Genomic DNA, 22,721 nt, shown 5'->3' on the forward strand with positions numbered 1-22,721 from the left:
CTAAGATTCCCGCAAGCTGCGGGGTGCAGCCAACCCCCCCCCCCCCAACACACACATAAATCATTACATCTCGCCTTTCTCTTCTCTCCCATCATCCTCCAGTAGCTAGGTCACTGGTGGGAATTAACCTCACTACAGGGTCTTTGTACTTTTCTACTTTTCTGCACCTACCAGCAGTCCATAAGCTCCTGGAGGCCCAGGAACTTGCTTCCTCCCAGTGCCTGGCGCTTAAAAAAAAAATTCCATGTTTAATGACTGAAGATGTCATTCCATGATATGTTAAATACTTTCTGCATTTAACAGGCACACAACTGCTTAAGTTACTAATGGATTCTATCGCACAAGCCAGTATTTAGCTTGAAGCACTTTGCACTTTCCTAAGCTGGAAGGAAGCATAGCTAAGGAGGTACAAAATTCCCTGACACACACGAGCCCTTGCTTAGGCAGTGCTTCTAATGTTCAGAATTATTACATTTGCTAGCGTGGAAGGCTCACGGGAGCGTAACACCCCGCTGCAAGGAAAAGGTTTTTGGAAAAAGAAAAAATACTTTCTATCATACATATTGACAGGAGATTTCAGTGAAGCTTTGTGACTGGATCATTACACTATCGTCCCTTAATGCAAGGCTGGCTGGCTTGCCTAACCACCCATCCATCTATCCATCCATCCATGCACGCACGCATCCATTCATGCCGGACCTCGCGGCTTCTTGGCCCTCAGCCTTGAAAGCGCAGAATCCTGACCACTGGACCGCCAGGGAATTCCCAACGCAAGGCTTTTTTAAACAGTGGATCCCGACCCCTTAGACAGTCATGAAATCAATTGTTTTGACGAGCATTAACCAAATAATAATATCAGAGCACACCACACATAAGCATTAAATATATAGTTCTGATGAGTCTCTCTCTCTGAGAAAATACACAGAAGCAGCACAAATAGATCCTTGGTCTCTACCACCTTAGTGTGTCACGGTGATGACAAGACCATTCGTCCTCTGTTCCTCCTCGGCAAAGCTGGGTGTTCACGCCCCACTCCACCAGCAGCCTGGGCAGAGCTGTTACCGGGCCCCTCTTTCCGGTCACACGCTATTCACTTGGTCAGAGGGTCCCAGGCAACCACAGGGTGAGTATGAGGGGCAGGAACCTGTAAACATTAACCCGATTCCCCCCTTAGAAACTGGGGACAGTGCCCAGCCGCCTCCTCTTCTCACACTGCCGGTGGCCCAGAAACAGGATGAGATGGTGACAAAGATATCTGCTTAAATTCTTCACATGCAGACCCTCAGCAAATACAGACAGCGATGTTCTCTTACCTCCATACTCCCTCCCTCCTACCTCTGGCACCTGTCACATTTATACAGACTGGTTCCACAAAACACTTTTCAAATGTGCATTTCTTTTTAATTTTTAAAAATATACACAGGAGAAGCCATGTGTTTTACATAGGAATACACACATTAACAAAGCATTTCTTATAGTTTTCCAAAACTCTATTATATCAGTCTGAAATTTATAAATTAAATATATCAGAACCTTTTAAGTTAAAATGATATCCCTGAAACTACTGGATATGCTAGACTTTTCTCAAGATCGAATGAACAGAGAATGTGAATATGGTTTGTGTTAAATAAGGTTTATTGTTAGCTTTATTGCCTATAGTCTATAAGATGCAACTTTATTGTGCCTTTGCAAACAGGATACATTTCTTAAAAAAACTGATCAAAATTTTCCATACATATAGCTCTATATGATAGATTACAGTGCAACACTATCGTTACATAATTATAGAAATACTATAGAACCCAAGAGCACAGGGTAAGCAAAAGAAATACAATCCTGAGCCATCTGAACAAGATGATTTGATGAATCCTTTTAGTATAAGTCTAGAAAACATGGAGGAGGGCAAAAAAATACATGCACACTGCAGTCAGGAGCAAAATACATTAAATACCTGTTCCTTGCTAGACACAGGTGGGGGTAATGGTGAATTTCAGACACATGCACACTCATTCACGCTCCCATTTTCTTCTCTTAGCTTCCCTCCCATCCCCGATACATTCACTCCCACCCCTTCCCCAAAGAAAAGATCAGGCACTAAGTCCTCGTGAGCCCCACATCTGCCTTGCTGGAGAACATTAAAATAAGAGTGTAGGTCATCACCCATAACGTGAAACAAAGCATGTGCTATAAGCCAGTTCCAGCTGCTTCTGCCTCTTTGGAAGTAAGTGAAGCATATGCTCACTACAGTATCAAACTGTAGAGGGAAATGTCTTGAAAACGAAACTGTTTTCTCTCCCTACGTCTTGAAGTAGAATCAACAGCGGAAAAACTCGCCCTAAAACTAATTGCCTCATCTGCTATTAAAATACATTTGTCATTCCATTTTTGGTATCTATTCAATTATCGTTAAGAACAGTTCATGAAGTTTGTACCTGCTTATGGTAAACACCACCGTGCTACATAAAACCTGCCACAGCTGGACAGGCTTACGAAGCACCAAACCTTCTGTTGTGTTCCTTGCTGACATGCCCCCAAGACCAGAGCATTCTGGTGTTACCAAAGATAATGTACGAAGAGTTAAGTAATTAAAGGTATTTGGTCTGTGTCTTCACCTTACACATCCTAGTGATGAAATTAACCAAACATGCCTCCATGCCTTCCCTGAAAATAACCTGAGTCAGCTGACTAAGTAGACTGGCCAGCCTGACTGTCAATCCACTTAATCAGAGGTTGAGCTGGAAAACCAGAGGGCTAATGTCTACCAGCAGCTTGTCTTGTGCAGATAAACCAAAGTTCCTGGTTTTTGCAGTATCTACTGTTCCAAAGGCTGAAACCACCGAGGTGGAAAATAACTCACAGCGTAAAATATACTGAACTTAAACTGCATAACCTGTGGGACTACCTGGAGAGAAAAAAGGATCCTCGTTCCCCCACAAAATGTGGCGTGGGGTTTAGTGTCTCTGTATACATCAGCTGCTACACAAAAATCAAAACAAAAGATTTACTTCATAATCTCCTTAGTTTCAATCAAATGCTCATTCACCCACAAAATACTCACACACCCTATGAATATGAGGTGGCTCTTTTCTTCAAAATTTTAAAAATCAAGAGGCACCAATACCCGTTCATTTATGTATTAGAAGCATCTTATGATCACCACTAAAGCAACAGAAATGGCATTTGTGATGATCACACAAAGGAGAAAAAAAGATCAAAAGACAACCTTAGCCACTGCACTTCAGATGGTACTTGAAAGCACAGATGCTCTAAATCAGAATCTAAGAATCTGATAAGGTTTTACTGGTTTAGCATAGTCCCATGGCCTCTGTCCATGACTGGTAAATGGAAATGGTTTCCTAAAGAAATTTAAGAAACCACTCTGGAATTCTGTTTTCAATGGACGTAACTAGTCTGACTGTAAAAACCTTGGCTCTTTTTCACGACCTTTTGCAGGAGGAAGCAGAGAGCGACGAAGCGCATCCTCCCGCACTGCTGACTGACGGCCTCAGTAATGACATGGTCCTGACACCATTGGTGAAGGTGTTTCTAGAGCAGAAAGGACAGCACGTTGTATTTCAGCATCTTTGGTTAAGGTCTGGCCTCTTCAAATCCACCTCTCTCCTTCACATTTAGTCACCAGTGAATTTGAAGTCCATGCATTTAATTAAAGAAGGTTAGAAGACATCATTTGCACGTTAAATTGTCAGATCAATAGAGTTTCAAATTTTTGGCCCTAACCCTGCCCAGTGGGACCACAAGGACCTCGCACAGGAAGCTGTAAAATCCAATGCTTCCATTAAAGCATATTCTTTCTAAAGTTTCATGAGCTGCACAGAAAACTGTCAGCAGGATTTCCAACACGGGGAGAGGGACAAAGCAGAGCTCTCGCCTGATTTTCTCCTTGAAACTGGCCTGAGCCAGCTGTGTGAAGTGTCTGGCCGCCAATAGACGTTTACCACCAGCCTCTGGAGCAATGTCTGTATTGTCCCAACCTTATGTAAAGCCTAAATGTTGTGCAGGTATTTGAGGTGGAAAGGTGAGAGGAAGTTGTAACTAAAACTAAAACTACATCTGGCCTAGTGAGAAAAAGGTAAAAAAAAAAAAAAAAAGACACTCTGGGTTTCATTCAAAGGAAAAAATACATAATAAAGCAATTTTACATCCTCGGCCAGAGTGTCGCCTGGAGTTCTCTACCTTCTCCTGGAGTCCAGGGAGCTTCTCTCTGCTCCCTTCCTTCACTGTGTTAGTGGACAGAGGGTGCCAACAGGAAAGCCATGAGGCTGAGCCGGAGGCTGGGCACGGCGGGCGGCTCGGCAGGCCAATCGATCCCTGGCTAAGCCCCCCAGCACACAGTACCTCCTGCCATCAGCCTGATCACACACAGCAATCAAGCAGTACCCCTTTCCTTTACAAACAAATCCCCGTTCCCTCAGGTGAACATTTCAGGATACACCAGCCAGGCTAGGATACGCTACAGCAAATGCTGCCCGTTTCCAATTAACTTAGCACCAAATCTGGTATCTCCCTCCCCCGCAAATGAAGTCAATCTGCAGTTTAAAATGTGAAGCGTCACGTTTCTCTTTGCTTCTGTGTTTTCTTCTTTCTTCATTTTCTCATGAAAGTTTTCCTCTATTGGTATTCAGTTCCATGTCAGACGACACAGAGTTGCAAAGTATTTGGTGATTTCCATATGACATTCTTCTCAAAATGAAGTAACTTCATGGGTTTAAGTCAGAATTATGTCCACAGAAGTCTTTTCCACGTAGTTCAGCATCCAGAGAAAGACTCTTACGCATGGCTATTTCTGGACAGTGCATTAAATGAAGATACCTCACAAGAGAAAAGATCATTATCTGTATCCATGAGAATAATATACAGATTCACAGTCAGTGAGATGATATGCTTTGCAGAAGAGAGGCATTGAACAGTATACTATTCAAATATAAAAACAGCAATGAACATATTCTGCACTACAGAAAATCTGTTAGCTTCTAAGTTTAAGGGTTGCAAGTGATGAGTCTGGTAACTGCATTTTAGGACCGGAACATGCTTCTTCCCCTCCAGATACACAATGTTTGATGCTGGTGCACATATATATATACACACACACATATATATATATACATACACGCAACACTGTGCCTGCAATGATATACAAACGCAATATAAACAGCCAAGTCCTGAAAGCAGATTTGACAGAAGAGGGCTACCAAGACCAAGAGAGCAAATATCAACTTAAGAACACTTCTAACGTCACAATTTTGTTTTATTGAACACTCTTTTAAAACAAGCACCTCTTGGCAATAAAAGCAAAGAAACAATAGTACTGCTTCCACTCTGTTCTAGTGGAAGACTGCTCACACCAACCTGCTAATAAATTGGTGATGGAATTTTATAACAGGCAGCCTGCTGGGGCTACAAGCAGACCTCAGATGCAGGTCTGCTGACTACTTGGTGAGAGCTGGAGCAGAGGAAAACATCAAAAAGCAAATTTGGAATCTATCACAGCTCTCTTCCTTAAGCAAAAAGACCCCTGCAAATTAGTTTCATAACCACAATTCAGTTTTTCAAACTTTTTCTGAAGAATTTTCATTTAATTATGTACACATAACAGGAAATAAAACTTTTTCACAAACATTCTCAAGGCTTACAGTTATCAGGAGAATGACAAAAGTAAAAGCAGGAGAGATATTAGACACATGGCAGGAAGGTAAATTTCTGTTTCTGCTCTTAAAAAGTAAAAAAATCACCATATAATTAAGTACAAAAACCTGCATTGAATGACAACTGCTGGTGTATTTACTTGATCAGAAATGAAGACCAAGAATATAATAAAGCCCTATGATAATATTCATCTGGAGCACTCCCCTCAGTGTGTACACACTAAAATGTTGGCAAAGTTTCCGGAGCATTAGCTTATATAAACATGGGAGTCCTTGGTTAGCTGCATTAAATGGAACGTTCTCTCGATTCAGTTTCACTTACAAATTGCAAACTAAAGTTATTTCTTCAGAAAAATATCTGTTTGGCATCCCCTGGACTTTGTTCCATTGGACAATATGGACATTTTAATCTAAAGACAAGAAAGAAAACATTAAATCAAGGAACAGGATCAGTACTGAGCATTCAATTTTTATCTAGTTATAGAGTCTTTAACAATTACACACACACACACACACACACACACACACACACACACACACACACACACACACACACACGTGTCTGTTTTTTGCTTTGAGGATTAACTGTGCTTTCCCTTAATGTAACAGCCAAGCTTTGAAGGGTCACAAAGAAACACCATCCAAGCCAGACGCTAAACTCCAAGGCTCTTCTTCAGTGGAAATCAGTGAAAACTATTTTGAAAACAAAGACAACTGTTCTGAAAATTGCTTTCGGGGTTTCAGAAGTAAATCCAATTTTTCTTCTCCAAGGTTTAGCTTATACCTATCTCAAAATGACTTTCAGAGGTACTGGTGTCACAATCCACTCACATGCAGCAACCCTGATGCCAGCTGCTAAGCCTACAAGGCATGCAGCCTACCCAGAGCCGCCTACGTGCCCTGGCGTGGCACACAATACCCTGCAGTGGCACGTGAAACCAGCATGGTCTGAACCACGACCAAGCTCTGGCTTCAAGTCACCACCTACCTGCACTCCCAGGGTTTCTGGGAAGAACATGAACTGCTCCAGGGCCTTCTCTTAAAAGAAAGACTTCACCATAATGGGTCTGAAATGAACTCCAATGAGAAATTTTCCAGCTGCCTTAGCTAGAAATAGGGTTTTGAGACTGTATTTTTAAGTTTGGGTTCATTATGTATAGAAATTATAAATGTATATACCTGTTGAATTACAATTCTACAAATTTATAAATCACATATAGATACGGTAATTCACTTTATAGTAACAAAAGTTCAATGTTCATCATCAGGGAGCCGGTTAAATAAATCATCACATTTCCATATGACAGAATAATCTACAGCTTTAAAAAAGAACGAGGGCTCTTTCTACACCATAAAAAAATCTCCAAGGTGTACCACTAAGTGAAAAAAAGCAAAGTTCAGAACAGTGTATAGTATGCTACCATTTGTGTAAAAGGGAGGGGAAGGGCTGGGATGACAATGTACCACCCACCCAAAAAGTTAAGAGTTGAAGATCACGGTTATAAATCTAATCAATAAATTCATGAACAAAGACTAATAAAGACTGAGAAAAGATACCACCCACTAAACTAAATAAGTAGTTAAGAAATCTATTTCTTTCTAAATTCTAGCTACATTTATTTATCCTTGTTACTTATCTTCCCACTAAGTTCCAAAAGAGTATTTGTTTCTTTCTTTTTTTTTTTTTCTTTACTGCCACTGAAAAAGTCAGACACTTACTTGCTACCATTAAACATTTTATTCAGGGCATCTCTTGATATAATGTGACCACAGACCAATTTCATGGGTGGATTGTTATCTGTGGTTTGCTGACGAAGAATAGGACAGGCAAATATTGAGTGATACCAGCACTTTTTACCAAGGTCCACTTCAATCTGTTTTTAAAAAAAGGTAAAAGGCTCAAGTTATATTACAGAAAACCATCCACATGTCAGAACGTACTCTGCAGCAAAGAACATTTATCAAACCTACTCATCTGAAGGTAACTTTTTACAGCACTCTTCTAAACTAACCAAAGATGGACAGTCTTTGGGATTCAAAGTATTACCTCACAATTCTAAATTATTTTTAACACTACGTATCAAACCAAATTCTGCTGCCTGAGAGCAAGAGTCAAAGGCAAGGCAACACTCTAGAAGTCAAATGCTCTTGAAAATCCATCAGCAAATATCGAAGAGTAAACCCGCGAGACTCCTGACTGTTTTTACAGCACCCTTAGCTAGGTGATGCAATTCAGCGTGATAATTCCTTTAAAGGCAGACTAAACATTGTTTACTGCTGTGTGGGCTTCAGATCCAGATCTTTTCCATGTTTTATGTGTAACTGTCCAGAGAAACTACCTGAAACAAGGGCTTTAAATTAAAGTTCAGCAGGAGAATTCGCAACCCATCCATCTGAGCTCACAGCACTTGTATCAGCTCTCTCTCTTTGCAGTGAACAAAACAAAAGCTATGAAACCACCTTAGCATAGTGGTTAGCACAGCACAGAGGCTCCACAAACATGAGTTCTTACTGTTTTCTTTCCTTTTAAACCTAAAATGGCTGTAGTAACATAATAGTCTATTGCTCAGATTCTTTCAAGAAAGGTGGCAAAGGGTAACAATAATCCCGAGAAAAAATGACCAGATCATCCCCCCCACCGCCCTCCCCGCAACTGTTTTATCACCCTGACACACGGGCTTTGGGTGAATTCAGATTTCAGTGTGCTTTGCTCTAGTGCGCAAGTGTCAAAGATACTGACAATACACCTGGGAAACTGCCAGGTTCTTGCAGGCACCTGCCTCAGCAAAGCGAGTGAAGACTCAAGTTCGTTTCACTTGCTCAGATGAGCAGCAGCCATGCAGGGTCCTGCTCGTGTCCCGACCACGCTCAGGACTGGCAGTGCACCTGCGCCTTTAATCAGGACAGATCTCTGAGAAGCTGGGGCAACCAACCGACAGTTACCAGCTGGAAGAACAGGGTAATTGCAGATAAACCTGCGCACAGGGGTGGCAGAAAAAAAGCAAAAAGCCAAATGCATATTTTGGCCCTTTAGGATCTGTGACCAAGTCAAGACAGGAATGGTAATTCCCGTCAAAGTTTCAGTGCCTACTGTCAGAGGCCTGATGGACACATACACACACGATGACCTTTGTTATTGCTCCATGTCATAACCACTACGGCAACAAAACCTGACTACCTACTATGTGTCCTATATTATTCTAAGCATCCCTCTGTTACCTCCAGCCTTTAATAGCCCCATAAAGAGAAGGACGGTCCCCATTTCAGAGACGGACAAACCACTGCTTTGAGAAGTTACAGAGCTGGCAAGTGACTGGAGCAGATATTTAAAACCATGGCCCAGTCCATGACAACGGTGGACACACAGCACGGGAGGGCCACTGATGACCGCAGATGTCACTGCGACGACCTTTAACAGCTATACACTTATTTTAACTGGTATTAGAAAAATATAACCAGCACAAGCCCATGATCTCATAAATATCAATGTTCCAGACAAAACTAAATCAAGTGGACTCCCTGCTTTCATATTTTAAAAAGCTAAGTACCTGCACTTAGAACATACCACACGCTACAGTATATCCACCCTCCCCACTTCTGATGCTTTCCTTCATTAGCTGTCACTGCCACTCTAAGTCAAAATGGTAAGAAAGATCTTCCAGCGCCTCCAAAATGTACTAGCTCCCCACTTCCACTGTTTAATCATGTCTACATACACATAAAAGAACCCCTGTCAAAAGGCTACAGTAATGTTCCCTGACTAAAAGGCAAGACAGGCATTTAAAATCCTTAACATCCACGTTCTTCTAATGACAGGAGAGGTAATAACTAACAGAAAATGGCACTCACAGGTAATTCATCTTTCTGGTTCCAAACTCCAGTGCACTGCCTCTGTTCGATCACAGCTTTGATATTAATTAAAGCTGGCAGTGCCACACAACCTGCTGAGAAACTGGGAAGGCAGAAGAGGAAATGTTAATGCCAGGCCAGGTGTCAGAAAGCTTGGTCCTAGGAAACGTCAACTCCTCCAGACTCCGTGCTATGTGCAGAGGACCCTGGCCATTGGATTCAAAGCATTACAAAGCCCCCTATTTTGCGTGCGTGCACACACACACACAGTCTTAGTTTACAAAACCACCAGATTTAATGAGCTCTGCCTACCAGTCATTAATGGCATTCTTTTTTTAAAATTATTTTATTTTATTTTATTTTTGGCTGCATTGGGTCTTTGTTGCTGTGCGTGGGCTTTCTCTAATTGGGGCGAGCAGGGGCTACTCTTCATTGCAGTGGCTGGGCTTCTCACTGCAGTGGCTTCTCTTGTTGCGGAGCACGGGCTCTAGGCACGCAGGCTTCAGCAGTTGTGGCACGTGGGCTTCAGTAGTTGTGGCACGTGGGCTTCAGTAGTTGTGGCTCGCGAGCTCTAGAGTGCAGGCTCAGTAGTTGTGGTGCACAGGCTTAGTTGCTCCGCGGCATGCGGCATCTTCCTGGACCAGGGCTCGAACCCGTGTCCCCTGCGTTGGCAGGCGGATTCTCAACTACTGTGCCACCAGGGAAGTCTATTAATGGCATTCTTAACATTAATGACACTCTGAAACATTTTCTTTCACAGTTCCTTCCAGACCCAGATCACCCCTGTACAGGGCAGAAGCACCTTTCTCATCTAGAAGTGCTGGCGGTCAGCTCTCCACTGAGTCCCCTTCAGGACTGTCCTCATTTGGAGAAAGCGACCTGACCAGGGACACGTTCGATGACTGCTCCACCTGAGGATACAAAAGTTGCACCAATTTGGGACAACTCCACAGGCCACTGCAGCTCCAGAGCTCCGCAGGGGTGGACTGAGGCCTCTGGTGAGACTGGATCACAGTCCAGCTTCTCCCTCTGCCTGACCCTGCTGCTTTCATTCCCCACAGGAGCTGATCCCAGCACACTTCCTGCACGTGAGTCTCCGCTCATTTCAGAGTCTGTCCCAGAGAACCAGACCTGCAGCCCCACCACACCTTACACTTAACTGCACGAGTCTGTCTCCCCCGTTCAGGTGGAGCCCCTGTGGAATGCAGGCTGTGCCTTATTCATCTCTGTGTCTCACACAATGCCTGGCACGTAGCAGGGATTCAAAACACTGGAGGAGCCAAATAAATAGAAGAGCTAAAAAGGTTCTTTTTTTTTTTTTTGGCTGCGCAGCAAGGCACATGTAGGATCTTAGCTCCCCGACCAGGGATCGAACCTGCACCCCCTGCAGTGGAAGCAGAGTCCTAACCACTAGACCGCCAGGGAAGTCCCCAAAAAGTTATATCTTAAAACTGGTTCTTAAGCCTTTTGGATCTCAGGACCCCTTTACCGGCTTAAACATTAAGGATCTCAAAGAGCATTTAATTTTGTGGGTTATACCTATCATTATTTATTGTATTAGAAATTAAAACTGAGAATTAAAATATTGATTAATTTACTTAAAAATAAAAAACATGTTATAAATAACAGTCTCACAAAAAATAACTGTATTTTCCAAACCAAAAATAAACCTGTGAGAAGAGCAGCATTGCTTTACGTTTTTACAAAACTTTCTAACGTCTGGCTTAACAGAAGACAGCTGGATTCTTACGACTTCCTCCGCATTCAATCTGTTGCAATGTATTCTTTTGGTTGAAGTAAGTGAAAGAAATCTAGCCTCGCACAGATGTGTAGCACTTACACCACCTTTTCAGGTAACTGTGGATAGTCTTCTTTAATGCCACACCAAAACTCAACAAATAGTAGTTTTGTTTTGTTTTGAATTTAGCTGCCCCGGGTCTTTGGTTGCAGCACGCGGGATCTTCAGTTGTAGCATGTGGAATCTTTAGTTGTGGCATGCGGGATCTAGTTCCCTGACCAGGGATTGAACCCAGCCCCCGCTCCCCCCGCTGCATTGGGAGCATGGAGTCTTAACCGCTGGACCACCAGGGAAGTCCCAACAAGTACTAGTTTTTTTAAATGTTAGTTGGAAAGTGGAATCTGAATCCTTGCCATTGTACTTTTCGTACCCTGCTCCACTAAAACCCAATGGTCTCGGACTCTGAATGAATCTTTTACTCATGCATGATTTTGTGAGATCTTACTGATCTTCCAAGTGTTAGCACATTTCATTATGTAATATCAAAAAATTCAAATTCATTATTATTACCACCAATCTCATCAGAAATGTCTTTAAGCATTGGGGAACTGTGAAGCTCACAGTGGTCGGTTCAAGTTTTCCCAACTTTCTATTTTAGCTTACAATCTTGAATTTTACCACTGGAGCAAAAGATACCACCAGTTGCTTTCCCTGACGCGACAAGCTTAATTCATTCATCTGAATAAATACCTGCCAAAAACCTGAGTCTGAGTAACTACAGTCTGTCTTCTAAGACGTAAAAGTAAAAACTGTGTTCAAGTGAAAACTGTGTTCCAGGAAAAAAGCAACTAGTTTTTAGCTCATAACTCAAACATTATACAGATGCTTTTTCTTGAGACAATCATCATACTGTCTCATGATGTGGCATGAGCTGAAGTGCTTTATCTGAGCTTCCTATTTGGGCACACAGAATGTTAAAAAGATGTATATTCAAAGGTCGAAATTTAATAAAGTGAGTGACTTCTAACGTTTTGTCAAGAACAGTCTTAAGTAAAATTAAAATATCTGCAAGTGTGTGGTGGATGAGGAATACAGCCAGTCCTTGTGGGGTTTGGGACCACTGCCCCGATCTGTGCTAAGGCTGGAGCAGTTTACCCCACAACGTGAACACAGTGGAAAAGGCTCTCAGAGACCCCCCAAAGGATCACAGACCACACTTAGAACTAGGTCACTGCCAATTGTGATGATCTCTTGAAATACCAACTGTACTCTTCTTCAGAAAGACACATGTTCTCTCAGCTTTAAACGTCAAGAACTAGACAACAAATTAAGCAGAACTAACCAATGCAACGCACATTTCAATAACAGGACAATTTCCATACCTGACACTGAGCGGGGACTCCACGGAGAGCCCCAGGAGGGCACAGGCATCCCGTGTAAAGATGTCACAGATGTCAGCCCACTGGTTTGCGTCAAGCAGGTGAACATATGGTGAGTTCTCAATCCCTTGTCTCAGGTACACGAGGCTTCCCATCAAAACCTGAATGTCTAAACAAAAGCAGAAGCAATTTGGAGGTGTGATGATCACACCTGAAACAGAGCTTTCAGGCAATACATTGAAAAAGGCAAGAATTCCCCCAGCTGACATGGCATAAAATAACTTACTGACAATGTCTTTTAAAATTCTGGTACTTAAGCTTGGTTTCTATTAAAGAAACAGCACAGAGAAAGAGAAGAAGAAAAGGGAAGCAGTAAATACTGAACTTATAATTTATACACAGCATAGTATAATTACCATTATCTAGAGAAGTAATAGTAATGTTATAAATGGGGTCATCACATATCTTTGGCTGTAAAACTAGTCAGTCCCTCTACACTGACACCTGGGGGTAACTGCTGCTGCCCTGTTGCAGCTTCAGACACTCTGTCGTGGCCATGACAGCAGTACGGTGGGGGGATGCAAGTGAATACTTTACGTTTTCTCTGTCTCCTCTTAGGTTACTGTAGAATCCCCCAAAATGCAATGTCTCTCTCTGACTTTTCAACTAAGAGGCTTTAATGCTTTACTTTTGTTCTAGAGCCGGCCAAGAAGCTTTGTTTAGTAAGTGATTTATCATCTACAATTGTTTCAGTTTATTAGCAAATGTATATTAGATCTAGTTAAGATAAACTTAAATTCCAGTGGCAGCCATGGTCCTGTTCCAACCATTAAAAACAGCTGACTCTAGACTCACCTTTTTGATGATTCAGGGCAAATGGCTGAAAATTTTTCGCATATTGTAATGCCTCTCGTTGATTTGTAGTTCCACCCATTAACAAGCTAATAAAATAGAGCCTGTGTAGCTTAAATTCCAAGGAGCTGTTCTGGGCTATGAGCATTTCTCGGTTTGATACCGCCCATCTAAAGAAAAAGCAAAAAAGATATTTTTTTTTCAAAAAAGATTTTTAACAGTAATTAAGAGCACGAGCGTGTGTTAAAAATGGTTTCAAACACCTAACACCAAAAAATGGGTTTAGTCTGCCATCTTGTGGAAGTCAGTGGTAACATCAAGCCCTAGGCCCAGAGACTTTCGTAAAGAAAGTAAACAAACTATACCTAAAGATGCTTTGCAGCCAGTGAAAGAAAGAAAAAATATTAAGTTAGATGACAATTACATATTTAATAAGGTTTAACACCAAGACAAGACTGTCTCTGACATATTTGGAACTGTACCAGGCCACACTATGAAGCAGGTGTCAGTCATGAGACTGACTACTGACTGCCTAGATCCACTACTCTTTTCCTGTTAAACTGGCATGTTTATAAATGAAACACAAGATGCTGAAGGGGAACATCTATGTTTAAACTTTCACTGGTGCAAGATCTGGTGCTATACGTGCTTTGAGATTAAAAACAGTAATCGTAAGTATTTACCCTCAAGATGCTTTCAGTCTAATCAGGCAGATAAAGCTGTGTAAATAACATACAGTGTCAACACACAGCACCAAAAAGATCTGTACAAACAGTGCTAATGAGGGAAAGAACAACATGCAGTTTTGAATCATCCAAAGTACAGTGACGCAGGCCTCTAGAGTACAAACAGTTGGGGCTTCCCTGGTGGCGCAGTGGTTGAGAGTCCGCCTGCCGATGCAGGGGACACCGGTTCGTGCCCCGGTCCGGGAAGATCCCACATGCCGCGGAGCGGCTGGGCCCGTGAGCCATGGCCGCTGAGCCTGCGCGTCCGGAGCCTGTGCTCCGCAACGGGAGAGGCCACAACAGTGAGAGGCCCGCGTACCGCAAAAAAAAAAAAAAATTAAAAAATAATAATAATAGAGTACAAACAGTTGGAATAACCTTGAGCTGGGACTACCAGTTAAAGGTGAGCACTAAAGCAGAAAAGCATTATCAAACAGCTGCTAAAATCAGATTTGCAAGCAAGTGGTAAGAAACACTGCTTCACTTCTTTAAACATATTAAGATGTAGAAGATGTTAGTATCATTCTTCTTTCATCTGATCTTTAGTTGGACAAATATTCCCCACCTAACCCGATTCACTAAGGACCCTCAGAATCTGAACTACTGGGTATGAATATAAACACTGAGTTACTCTACAAACTACAAGAGTAAAATGCTTCAAGTTATTCATAATGAATCAGTTGACTGGGATTAGATTTCATGAAGCAGCACTTTCACTGGATCCTGCCCTTCCCAAAAAGGTCTGCACATGCATATGAATATTCGAATCAATTTGTTGATACATCCACGTCTTAGAGTCAAATCATGAAGCTTCTCTGACCTCAAAATCAATGTGATTTTTAAAAATAATAATCACTTGGGCCTTGGAAATATTTGCTTAAATTTATTTAAGTAAGTCTTGGATCCTTACGTGGCACTAAGATTAATGCAGTCTGGCTGCAACACCAAGTCTGGAGGCTTGGTGACACCAACCAGGTACCTCCAGCAGCTCTCTTTTATGAATGCCCAACACCAGCCGCCAGTACCAAAAGTACTGTGCATCTGCCCGTCTCCAGTCTGTCAGGTACCTTCCCGACTTCCAGGTCCAAGCAAGCATATTTAAACCAGATCACTTACCAAAGTTTTTCCTACTCCATTCTAACTCATAAAAACATGAGTATGTTTTCCTACTACCAAGTAAAGAAAGGCAGTGAGCCTTTTCTTTTTTCAGTTTCTGATAATGAGGTATATATCCAAGCGTTTGCAAGAGTCAAAGAAGGGAACTAACAGAGAGTAACTACAAACTTTAGTAAACGATGAAGACCAACAGAAAAGGGCAAAGTCCTTAAGTGGGCAACTCACAAAGGAGGAAAAACTCTATTTTTATAGGCAAATGTTCACGATACAATGTTAAAGGGGAGGAAAAGTTGTGATATATAGGAAAAAAAAAATTCTACTCGCGAAAATTTTTAACAGGAATGACTCTAGGAAAGTTGGATTCACACATCAACTGCTACAGTGCGGATTATGACTCACTGGAATAGGGCACCAGCTATTAGAGCAGCACCAGGGGGCTAAAAACACCCAGGAGGACACAGCGATGAACAGCAGCTAATAGCAGTCCAGATGACAGTGATTTTTAAGATAGAAGAATTTGGGCTTCCCTGGTGGCGCAGTGTTGAGAGTCCGCCTGCCGATGCAGGGGACACGGGTTCGTGCCCTGGTCCGGGAAGATCCCACATGCTGCAGAGCGGCTGGGCCCGTGAGCCATGGCCGCTGAGCCTGCGCTCTGCAACGGGAGAGGCCCGCGTACCGCAAAAAAAAAAAAGAGGAGAGTTTTCTATAATGAACATATATTACTTATTTTTATACTTAACTTTTTTAGCTAATGTAAAACTAAACAAAATTTCTTAACTTTCTTTTTTCATCAAAGAGCTAACGGTAATTGCAAATTACTTTTGTTAAAAGTAATTCAGGCTATGAATTAGAAATTCAAGCTTTTCAAGCTATAAATATATATACCTCATTTTTAAACTTGGAGAGGCATTTAGACAATGTAATTCCTAATTTACACCTTGAATTTATTTTGACACACTTTCAAATTTTGCTATAGACAGGGCTACAAAATAATCAGGAAAAACTAGCATTGCTAATTGCTGTCCCCCTACAATATTCTTAGAAAAGTAGATACCGATTACAAAAAAGAGCTGCAGAGAGTGTAGGGAGAATGCAAAACCTAAATTCATAGAATACAAGTTTTCCCGTGTTTCTCAAGGGTCATGTTTCTTGTCATTCTATTCTGAAACACTGTATTATCTTCATTTAACTTCTGAATAGTATATTGAGCTTAAATCTCACAAGGCCAGGGATTAGAATAAACATTTCTAAGTTTCTCCCTCTCTGGCAAGATGCCATTTTCTAAGCTAAGGCTGATCTACCCCATTTTTAGCCCCGCAGACACGTAAAAGCACATTTAAGCGTTAGGGTGAAACGCTTGCTGATGCGGCCTCGCCCTCATCCCCAGGATTGTACCCGGGCCCCCATGTTTGTATTTTTCTTGACCCTAATTCCCGGGCCACAGTTAACCAGCCAGGTGAGTATAGGTTTAACACTCTGTGTTGCCTCCTAACGAGAGAGTTCATCTATTTTGATGTCCTTCATGATCACTTCGTGGTCCTACGTCTCTAGTTGTGTAAGTTCTTGATGGGGTTGTCTCTCTGGACAATCATCATTAACACCTGCCTTACCTAATCTTTGGAATCTGGGTACGAATTTCACAGCAGCTTTCTTATCCACGCTAGCAGCCTCCCTAGACAGTTTAACGTTAGTCGATTCACGATGATTTCTGAAATGCTGAAACCATCCTTTACTGGCAGTAAAGTCCTTCCTCAATCTCCTTTTTAAACTGTTTTCTTTCAATGAGGCAACTAATAATAACTTAAGCACTTTGGCCTGAATGTTAGCCAAACTGATGGGAGGTGTTTTGGTTTGTTTTGTTTGTTTTTACAAACAAAGTAGAAGTAAATGCGCCATCATTTAAATCACAAGCAGCTTTCTGTTCCCAGTGCGATTTACATTAAAAGGTGTTGAAGCGACTTTAACCTTGGTTTTGACATTCATAGGACTTTTCAATATGCAGTGTACCATAGCTTCATGTAGGCCTAGGCCTTGTCCTAGCTTCACTTTGCTGTCATCATTTTCAAATCTTCCTCGATGCATTCAGTTTCACTTCTAGCAATTCATCTTTGTTGACCAAGTCCCTCTTTCAATGATCCATTTCTGTAATGTGTCATGTGGGCTTATCAGCAGAGGCAAGGAAGCAATACAACCACACCTTTGCTGTCTGAGGGCGAAATGAATTGCACTGTGACCAATCACCAACAGACTGAAAAAGCAGTGAGGTGACCAGTCATGGTCACGATGCACATGTGTTATTACGTATCTGTGGACTGAAGAGCTGGCAGAGAAGTTTTTATTTTATGCAATTACTCACAATACTTCATGGTGACCGAAATCTGAACTGTGTTGTTGGGGAATTGGTGTTATTTAACTAAACTGTGGTAAATGAAATTTGGGCACACTGGAATCGTGCAGAGAGAACTGTCCATCGGTTCAACAGAGAAAAGAAATAGGAGAGGAAAAACATAAGGCTCTCAGAGGCAGGAGGTTACTTTATAAAGGCAAAGACAGCCCAGAGTGATACAATGGAGAAAGAAGCTTGGGAACGGGGCCTGTCATCACTGAGATCTCTGCCCCTCCACTCTTGTTTCTAAGAGGGAAGGCTGGAAAACCAAGAGGTTGATGCCGACAGGCAGCACAGGGAAGGTGAAGAACACGGTGGCTGGCCAACAGGGTAAATTAGAGGCATCTGCCATGTGGTATAAAGAATTAAAGGAGGAAAATAAGAGGCCTCTTCAGAACAGAATGGAGGCAGAGAGAGGTGCAGGCCAAGAAAAACATGCAAACAGATTCAGACAACCTGATGTAGCGACATGCACCACCATCAACAGTGATGTGTCCAGGTGAATGAAAGCTGGTCCAGATAGAGGACTTGTTCCTTCTATGAAATTAGAGGACATGGTCCTATCTCCCAGTGCAGGTGCTAGTTACATTTTTACAATAGTACAATCAAATGGAGTAGCTGAGAACGGAATTGAAAAATTCAAGGCCCAGGCTCAATGACCATATTTTCTACAAGTTCCCTACTCATCTCTCCATCCACAGAACTCGAGAGGTTCTTTATTTGAACCTCTCCCAGCTCTTCACACACAATCCACTTGGTAGGACAGTTTCTGGTCTCTTAAAGCAGGGGCTCTGCCTTGCTCAGCTCGGTGCCCCTTCTACTCTGCATGGGGTACAGTGATAGAGGGCACAGGTTAATAGAGCCAAACATGCATGGCCCTTTAAATCCTGGCTCTGTGGGGTGAATCGGGGAAGTCTGTCACTTAATGCTCTCAAGTCCGTTTCCTTACTGTAAAGCGGGGGCAACTCAGAGGGTTATGGGCATTAAATGAGGGGGCTCGTAGAAGCACTGAGCCGGGAGACTGGCACAGACAATAATAAGCTACTTAACGTGTGTTTACCGAGGGGATAGGCTTAACATTCTCCAAAGTCATTAGTAAGAAAATGACATTTAAAAGAGTTACTTGGGCATTTCCATGTAATACTCACTGCTGCTTTGATTTTTATAGAACCAACTCTGTGGGAATCAGCATGTACCAGTTAATCCCCTTCAAAATTTTTTGAAGTCGTCTTCACTAGAAGTTCACACTGAATATTGGGCTGTGTGATTCACTGAGCAGGAATAAGGGGTAGAACAGACCTTAATTAACCTGGTAACAACAAATCCAAAACCAACAAAGCACACGGGACTGCAAAAGCACAAAACTACAATCGGCACCGAAAACTGAATCCACTCGTCTACAAAGCACTAGAAGACATGTGACGGAAAGACAAAGAACAGTTAATAAGTGAACGGGGTGCTGTATTCGGGCTAATGGCGTTCCTAGCGGAAAACTTTTGATTTTTAATTTTTAAAAAACGAACGATCACTATACTACAACCAGCAAGCTACATGTAAACATTCAGGTAAATTATTAGCTTTACTGTGGTTTCTAAAATAAATTCTGCTCCCACATCTCCAATGTGTGCCACAAGAGCAATGCCAGCTTTGGAACCATTCCTTGTTTAGAGAAACACCGGAGACCAGAACAATGACACCCAATAAGGTCACCATGTCACAATTCTCTCTGCTCACTGCCACTGCGGTGACTAGTAGAGAGAACTTCTGGGCCTCTTCCACTAAAAGACCCCAAAACAATACTACTTACTTAGGTGATTAAGTCAGAAGCAATCCATATCGACGCAATTATCCCACAGAAACATGAAGCATTAATTATCTTCAGCGTCAGGCCTCCGAAAAGACTTGGCCCATTGTTAGCTCCATGTTTAGAATTTCCATATTAATCCAAAAATAATTAAAACAAGATTCTACCTTCAGAGCTAGCTGTTCTTTCCCAGAAACCTAACTGACAGCACTGGTCTGTTTATCTCTCCTCTCACCATTCTGCCAGCCTGGGCTGGGATGTGTTTCTGATAATAGTGAATAAAAATGCCTCTCTCCAGTTCCTACGGCACATTCCACTACAACCTTTCACAGCGTTTTAAAAAGGCTTACAAATACCTTCTTCTTCTAGTCTACCTTGGGGCTATCTTCTTGGGGGTACAGGCTGAAGCTCAGGGAAATGAGTGACATGCGTTTACTCCACAGGTGTGGACTGGCTGAATGTTACTGGTGACCGAATCAAGTGCTGAAAAAATCCAGAAACCGGAATTCAGCCAGAAAAGTGAAGAACCCTATCACTTTGCTTTAGGATAGCTAGCATTGGATTTCTGGGATATTTTCAAATGGCAATTCAGATATGAGTCGAGTCCATCGCTGGAACTACTAACGTTTTACTCATCTCAGAGTTGCTGTGGATCTCTGTCCTCCTTCCATGCTGTTTAAGAAACCACACGAACTACCGTGTTTCACGTTTGAATCATACCTTCAACTTTACATGAGGTTCTTAGTAACACAGGGCTTGGCGGCCATAACCAATAGCTACCTCTGACAAGTGGCCACTGCATTGGACAGCACAGTTCTATAGATTAGGGATTTTTTTTTTTTTTTGGTGGTACGCGGGCCTCTCACTGCTGTGGCCTCTCCCCTTGCGGAGCACGGGCTCCGGACGCGCAGGCTCAGCGGCCATGGCTCACGGGCCCAGCCGCTCCGCGGCATGTGGGATCTTCCCGGACCGGGGCACGAACCCGCGTCCCCCACATCGGCAGGTGGACCCTCAACCACTGCGCCACCAGGGAAGCCCGTGATTTTTTAATAAAGTACTTAAATATGACTTTGCCTTATTTACTGCTAGTTTCCCACCACAAAACCAAGTTTTTGATAAGCTTAAATTAATAACCGTTCAGCATTTTATAAGAACAAATTCTAGAGTCCCTTTAGTTCCCCCTCCTGGCCTAGTTCAACTCCTTATTCTTTTAAACACTTAATCTCAGTGACAGTTTCTTTCAATTTTCCCTTTTTGTAAAAGAAGATTCTTAATCTCTCTATAGTCGTAGCTTGCCCACTCATCTCCAGTAATGCCCAGGTCCCTGGTGAGGAGGGATCCAGGTAAGAGATGGCCATGTCTCTTCTTCTTCCTGAGGAGTACCTACTGTCTTGGAACCTCATACAGACTTTTGCCAGCAACAAACAGAGAACAGACAACAGAAAATGATGTCCTCACCCCAGATATTTTTTCCCCTTTGGCCTTTATATTCCATTGTGCTTTTTTCTCTTCTGTGTTCTTGCCACTGGGCACCTCTTTCCATTTTCAATTAGCTTCTTTTTAATAGTCGCTCTCTCCACCAAACTTAGTGCATGGTCCCCGTGAATTAAAACAATACCCCTCAACTCAGCTCTTCTGCCCTTTCAGAATTAACAACCCCTGGGACACAACAAAACAAAAAAAGAAACAAGACAAAACAGAACCCCCTCAGACTGGGGGAGGGAAACCCAACTTGTTCAAACCTTGATTCCTCTTCTCCAAAAGTACATCTATCAGAGTCTTCATTCTGTGGTTCTATGTAGCTATTAAAAATGCCTGAATCAGCAAGACTGCCTGCCTACAGGAAGACAAAACTAACAACGAGAAAACAGACACCAGAAACAGCGTAATCCCGGTCACCCTCTTTGCCAGTGGCGGCCAAGGCTCTATGACCAGGCACCTTGGCTTGCTTCCTTCATTTTCACTTTCTAAAACCCTTCTCTGCTTATAAATTGTGTTTTATGCACTGATACCACAATTTCTCTAAGTCCAGCAACCATTTTCTTCTCCTCAGACCCACCGTTCACACACAGCACCAAGAAACCACAATGGCAAGCTCACCTCACATTCCTCTGTGGTTTTTATTTCTAGCCTCACCTAATCGCTAGGCTTAGAGATGGGATTCCTCTCATACTTCAACAGCTTGCCTGATACTGTTCATGGCCTGTCTAATTGAAAACTCTGCAGTGATCTAGACTAATGAAATAGTTTTTCTCTCTTCTTCTGTGAAAAATTCTATAACATCTCTTTCTTATAATCATTCAGTTAGTTTCTGTTCTCTTAATGGCATTCTACTGAGACTTTGCAAATAGAACTGCAAATTCCTCTAAACAAGTGCTATGAGGCCCCTGGGCCTGCTCTGGGTATTGAAAAAAAACAGGTTCCCAAGTCTGCAAGGTTGAGAGTCAGATTCTAGACTGCGGCAAATCCACCAAGGCAGGATTACTCTTTGAAACACCTTTAGGAAGGCAACCAAGCAGCTTCCCCTCGAGACAGCACTTTCAAAACGTCAGTAACTGGCACAGAGTTACAGACAGTTTCTATTTTTCTAATTTTCTCCATCTCCTCAGAGTAAGTTACTGTTATTCTTTTGTTGACACCAGTTATTTTTGGCTTTGCTTCTGTCTGCCACATGAAGGAGGAGGTCATGTTTGCTCAAAGTTCTCCTTCAAATTATTCCATCTTTTATTGAGTGCCTGCTAAGAAATAAGCACTATGCTAGATGCCAAGAGGAACTCAAAAAACAGATAGAGTGATCTGGATGAGGAGAAAAATCTGTACACAAACTCAGAAATACAGGGGCAGGAACAGAAGAGTAGGCAGGGTCCTGACTAGATCTGTATATATAATGAGCTGTTCTTCTGCCGCTTCTCTCTGCCATGTCACCATTCCTTACTTCTTTTCCACCGTCTCTTATTAGTTGCGATTAACAGGTAATGCTCACCAGACTTCCCTCTCATCTAGGCCTTCCATGACCTCTATCCACATTAATCTTTCTGGTTGGCCGCTGCCTCAACTGCCTAGGCTGCCTCGAGAACTGCTGCAGGCTTTCACCTTTTGCTTTCTCTCTCGGGTGGTTCCACGGTGGTTTCTGTACCCCCCAGCAGGTACAAAAGAAGATGCCACACATGAAATATGAAAGATTTTCCACTGTGTATCTGAACCAAAAT

The 22,721-nt window shown here is 42.4% G+C and overlaps 1 protein-coding gene across 3 annotated transcripts in view; it reads right to left on the reverse strand.

Moving 5' to 3' along the window:
* Positions 1 to 1,616: 1,616 nt before the first annotated feature.
* The window catches only part of RMND5A (required for meiotic nuclear division 5 homolog A), a 61,163-nt gene continuing 40,058 nt past the window's right edge, over positions 1,617 to 22,721 (reverse strand). Inside the window, exons 5-9 of one of the 3 annotated variants that reach the window (XM_019942227.3) lie at positions 13,485 to 13,651; positions 12,633 to 12,798; positions 9,513 to 9,615; positions 7,383 to 7,537; positions 1,617 to 6,073 (exon numbers count right to left, since the gene is read on the reverse strand). In XM_019942227.3, the coding sequence (XP_019797786.1) occupies positions 6,010 to 6,073; positions 7,383 to 7,537; positions 9,513 to 9,615; positions 12,633 to 12,798; positions 13,485 to 13,651 (655 nt within the window). In that variant the 3' untranslated portion in view covers positions 1,617 to 6,009. The other 2 variants (XM_019942228.3, XM_019942229.3) reach the window with 2 other exon arrangements.

The sequence above is a fragment of the Tursiops truncatus genome, chromosome 14 (genome assembly GCF_011762595.2).
Source record: "Tursiops truncatus isolate mTurTru1 chromosome 14, mTurTru1.mat.Y, whole genome shotgun sequence".
Taxonomy (NCBI): Eukaryota; Metazoa; Chordata; class Mammalia; order Artiodactyla; family Delphinidae; genus Tursiops; species Tursiops truncatus.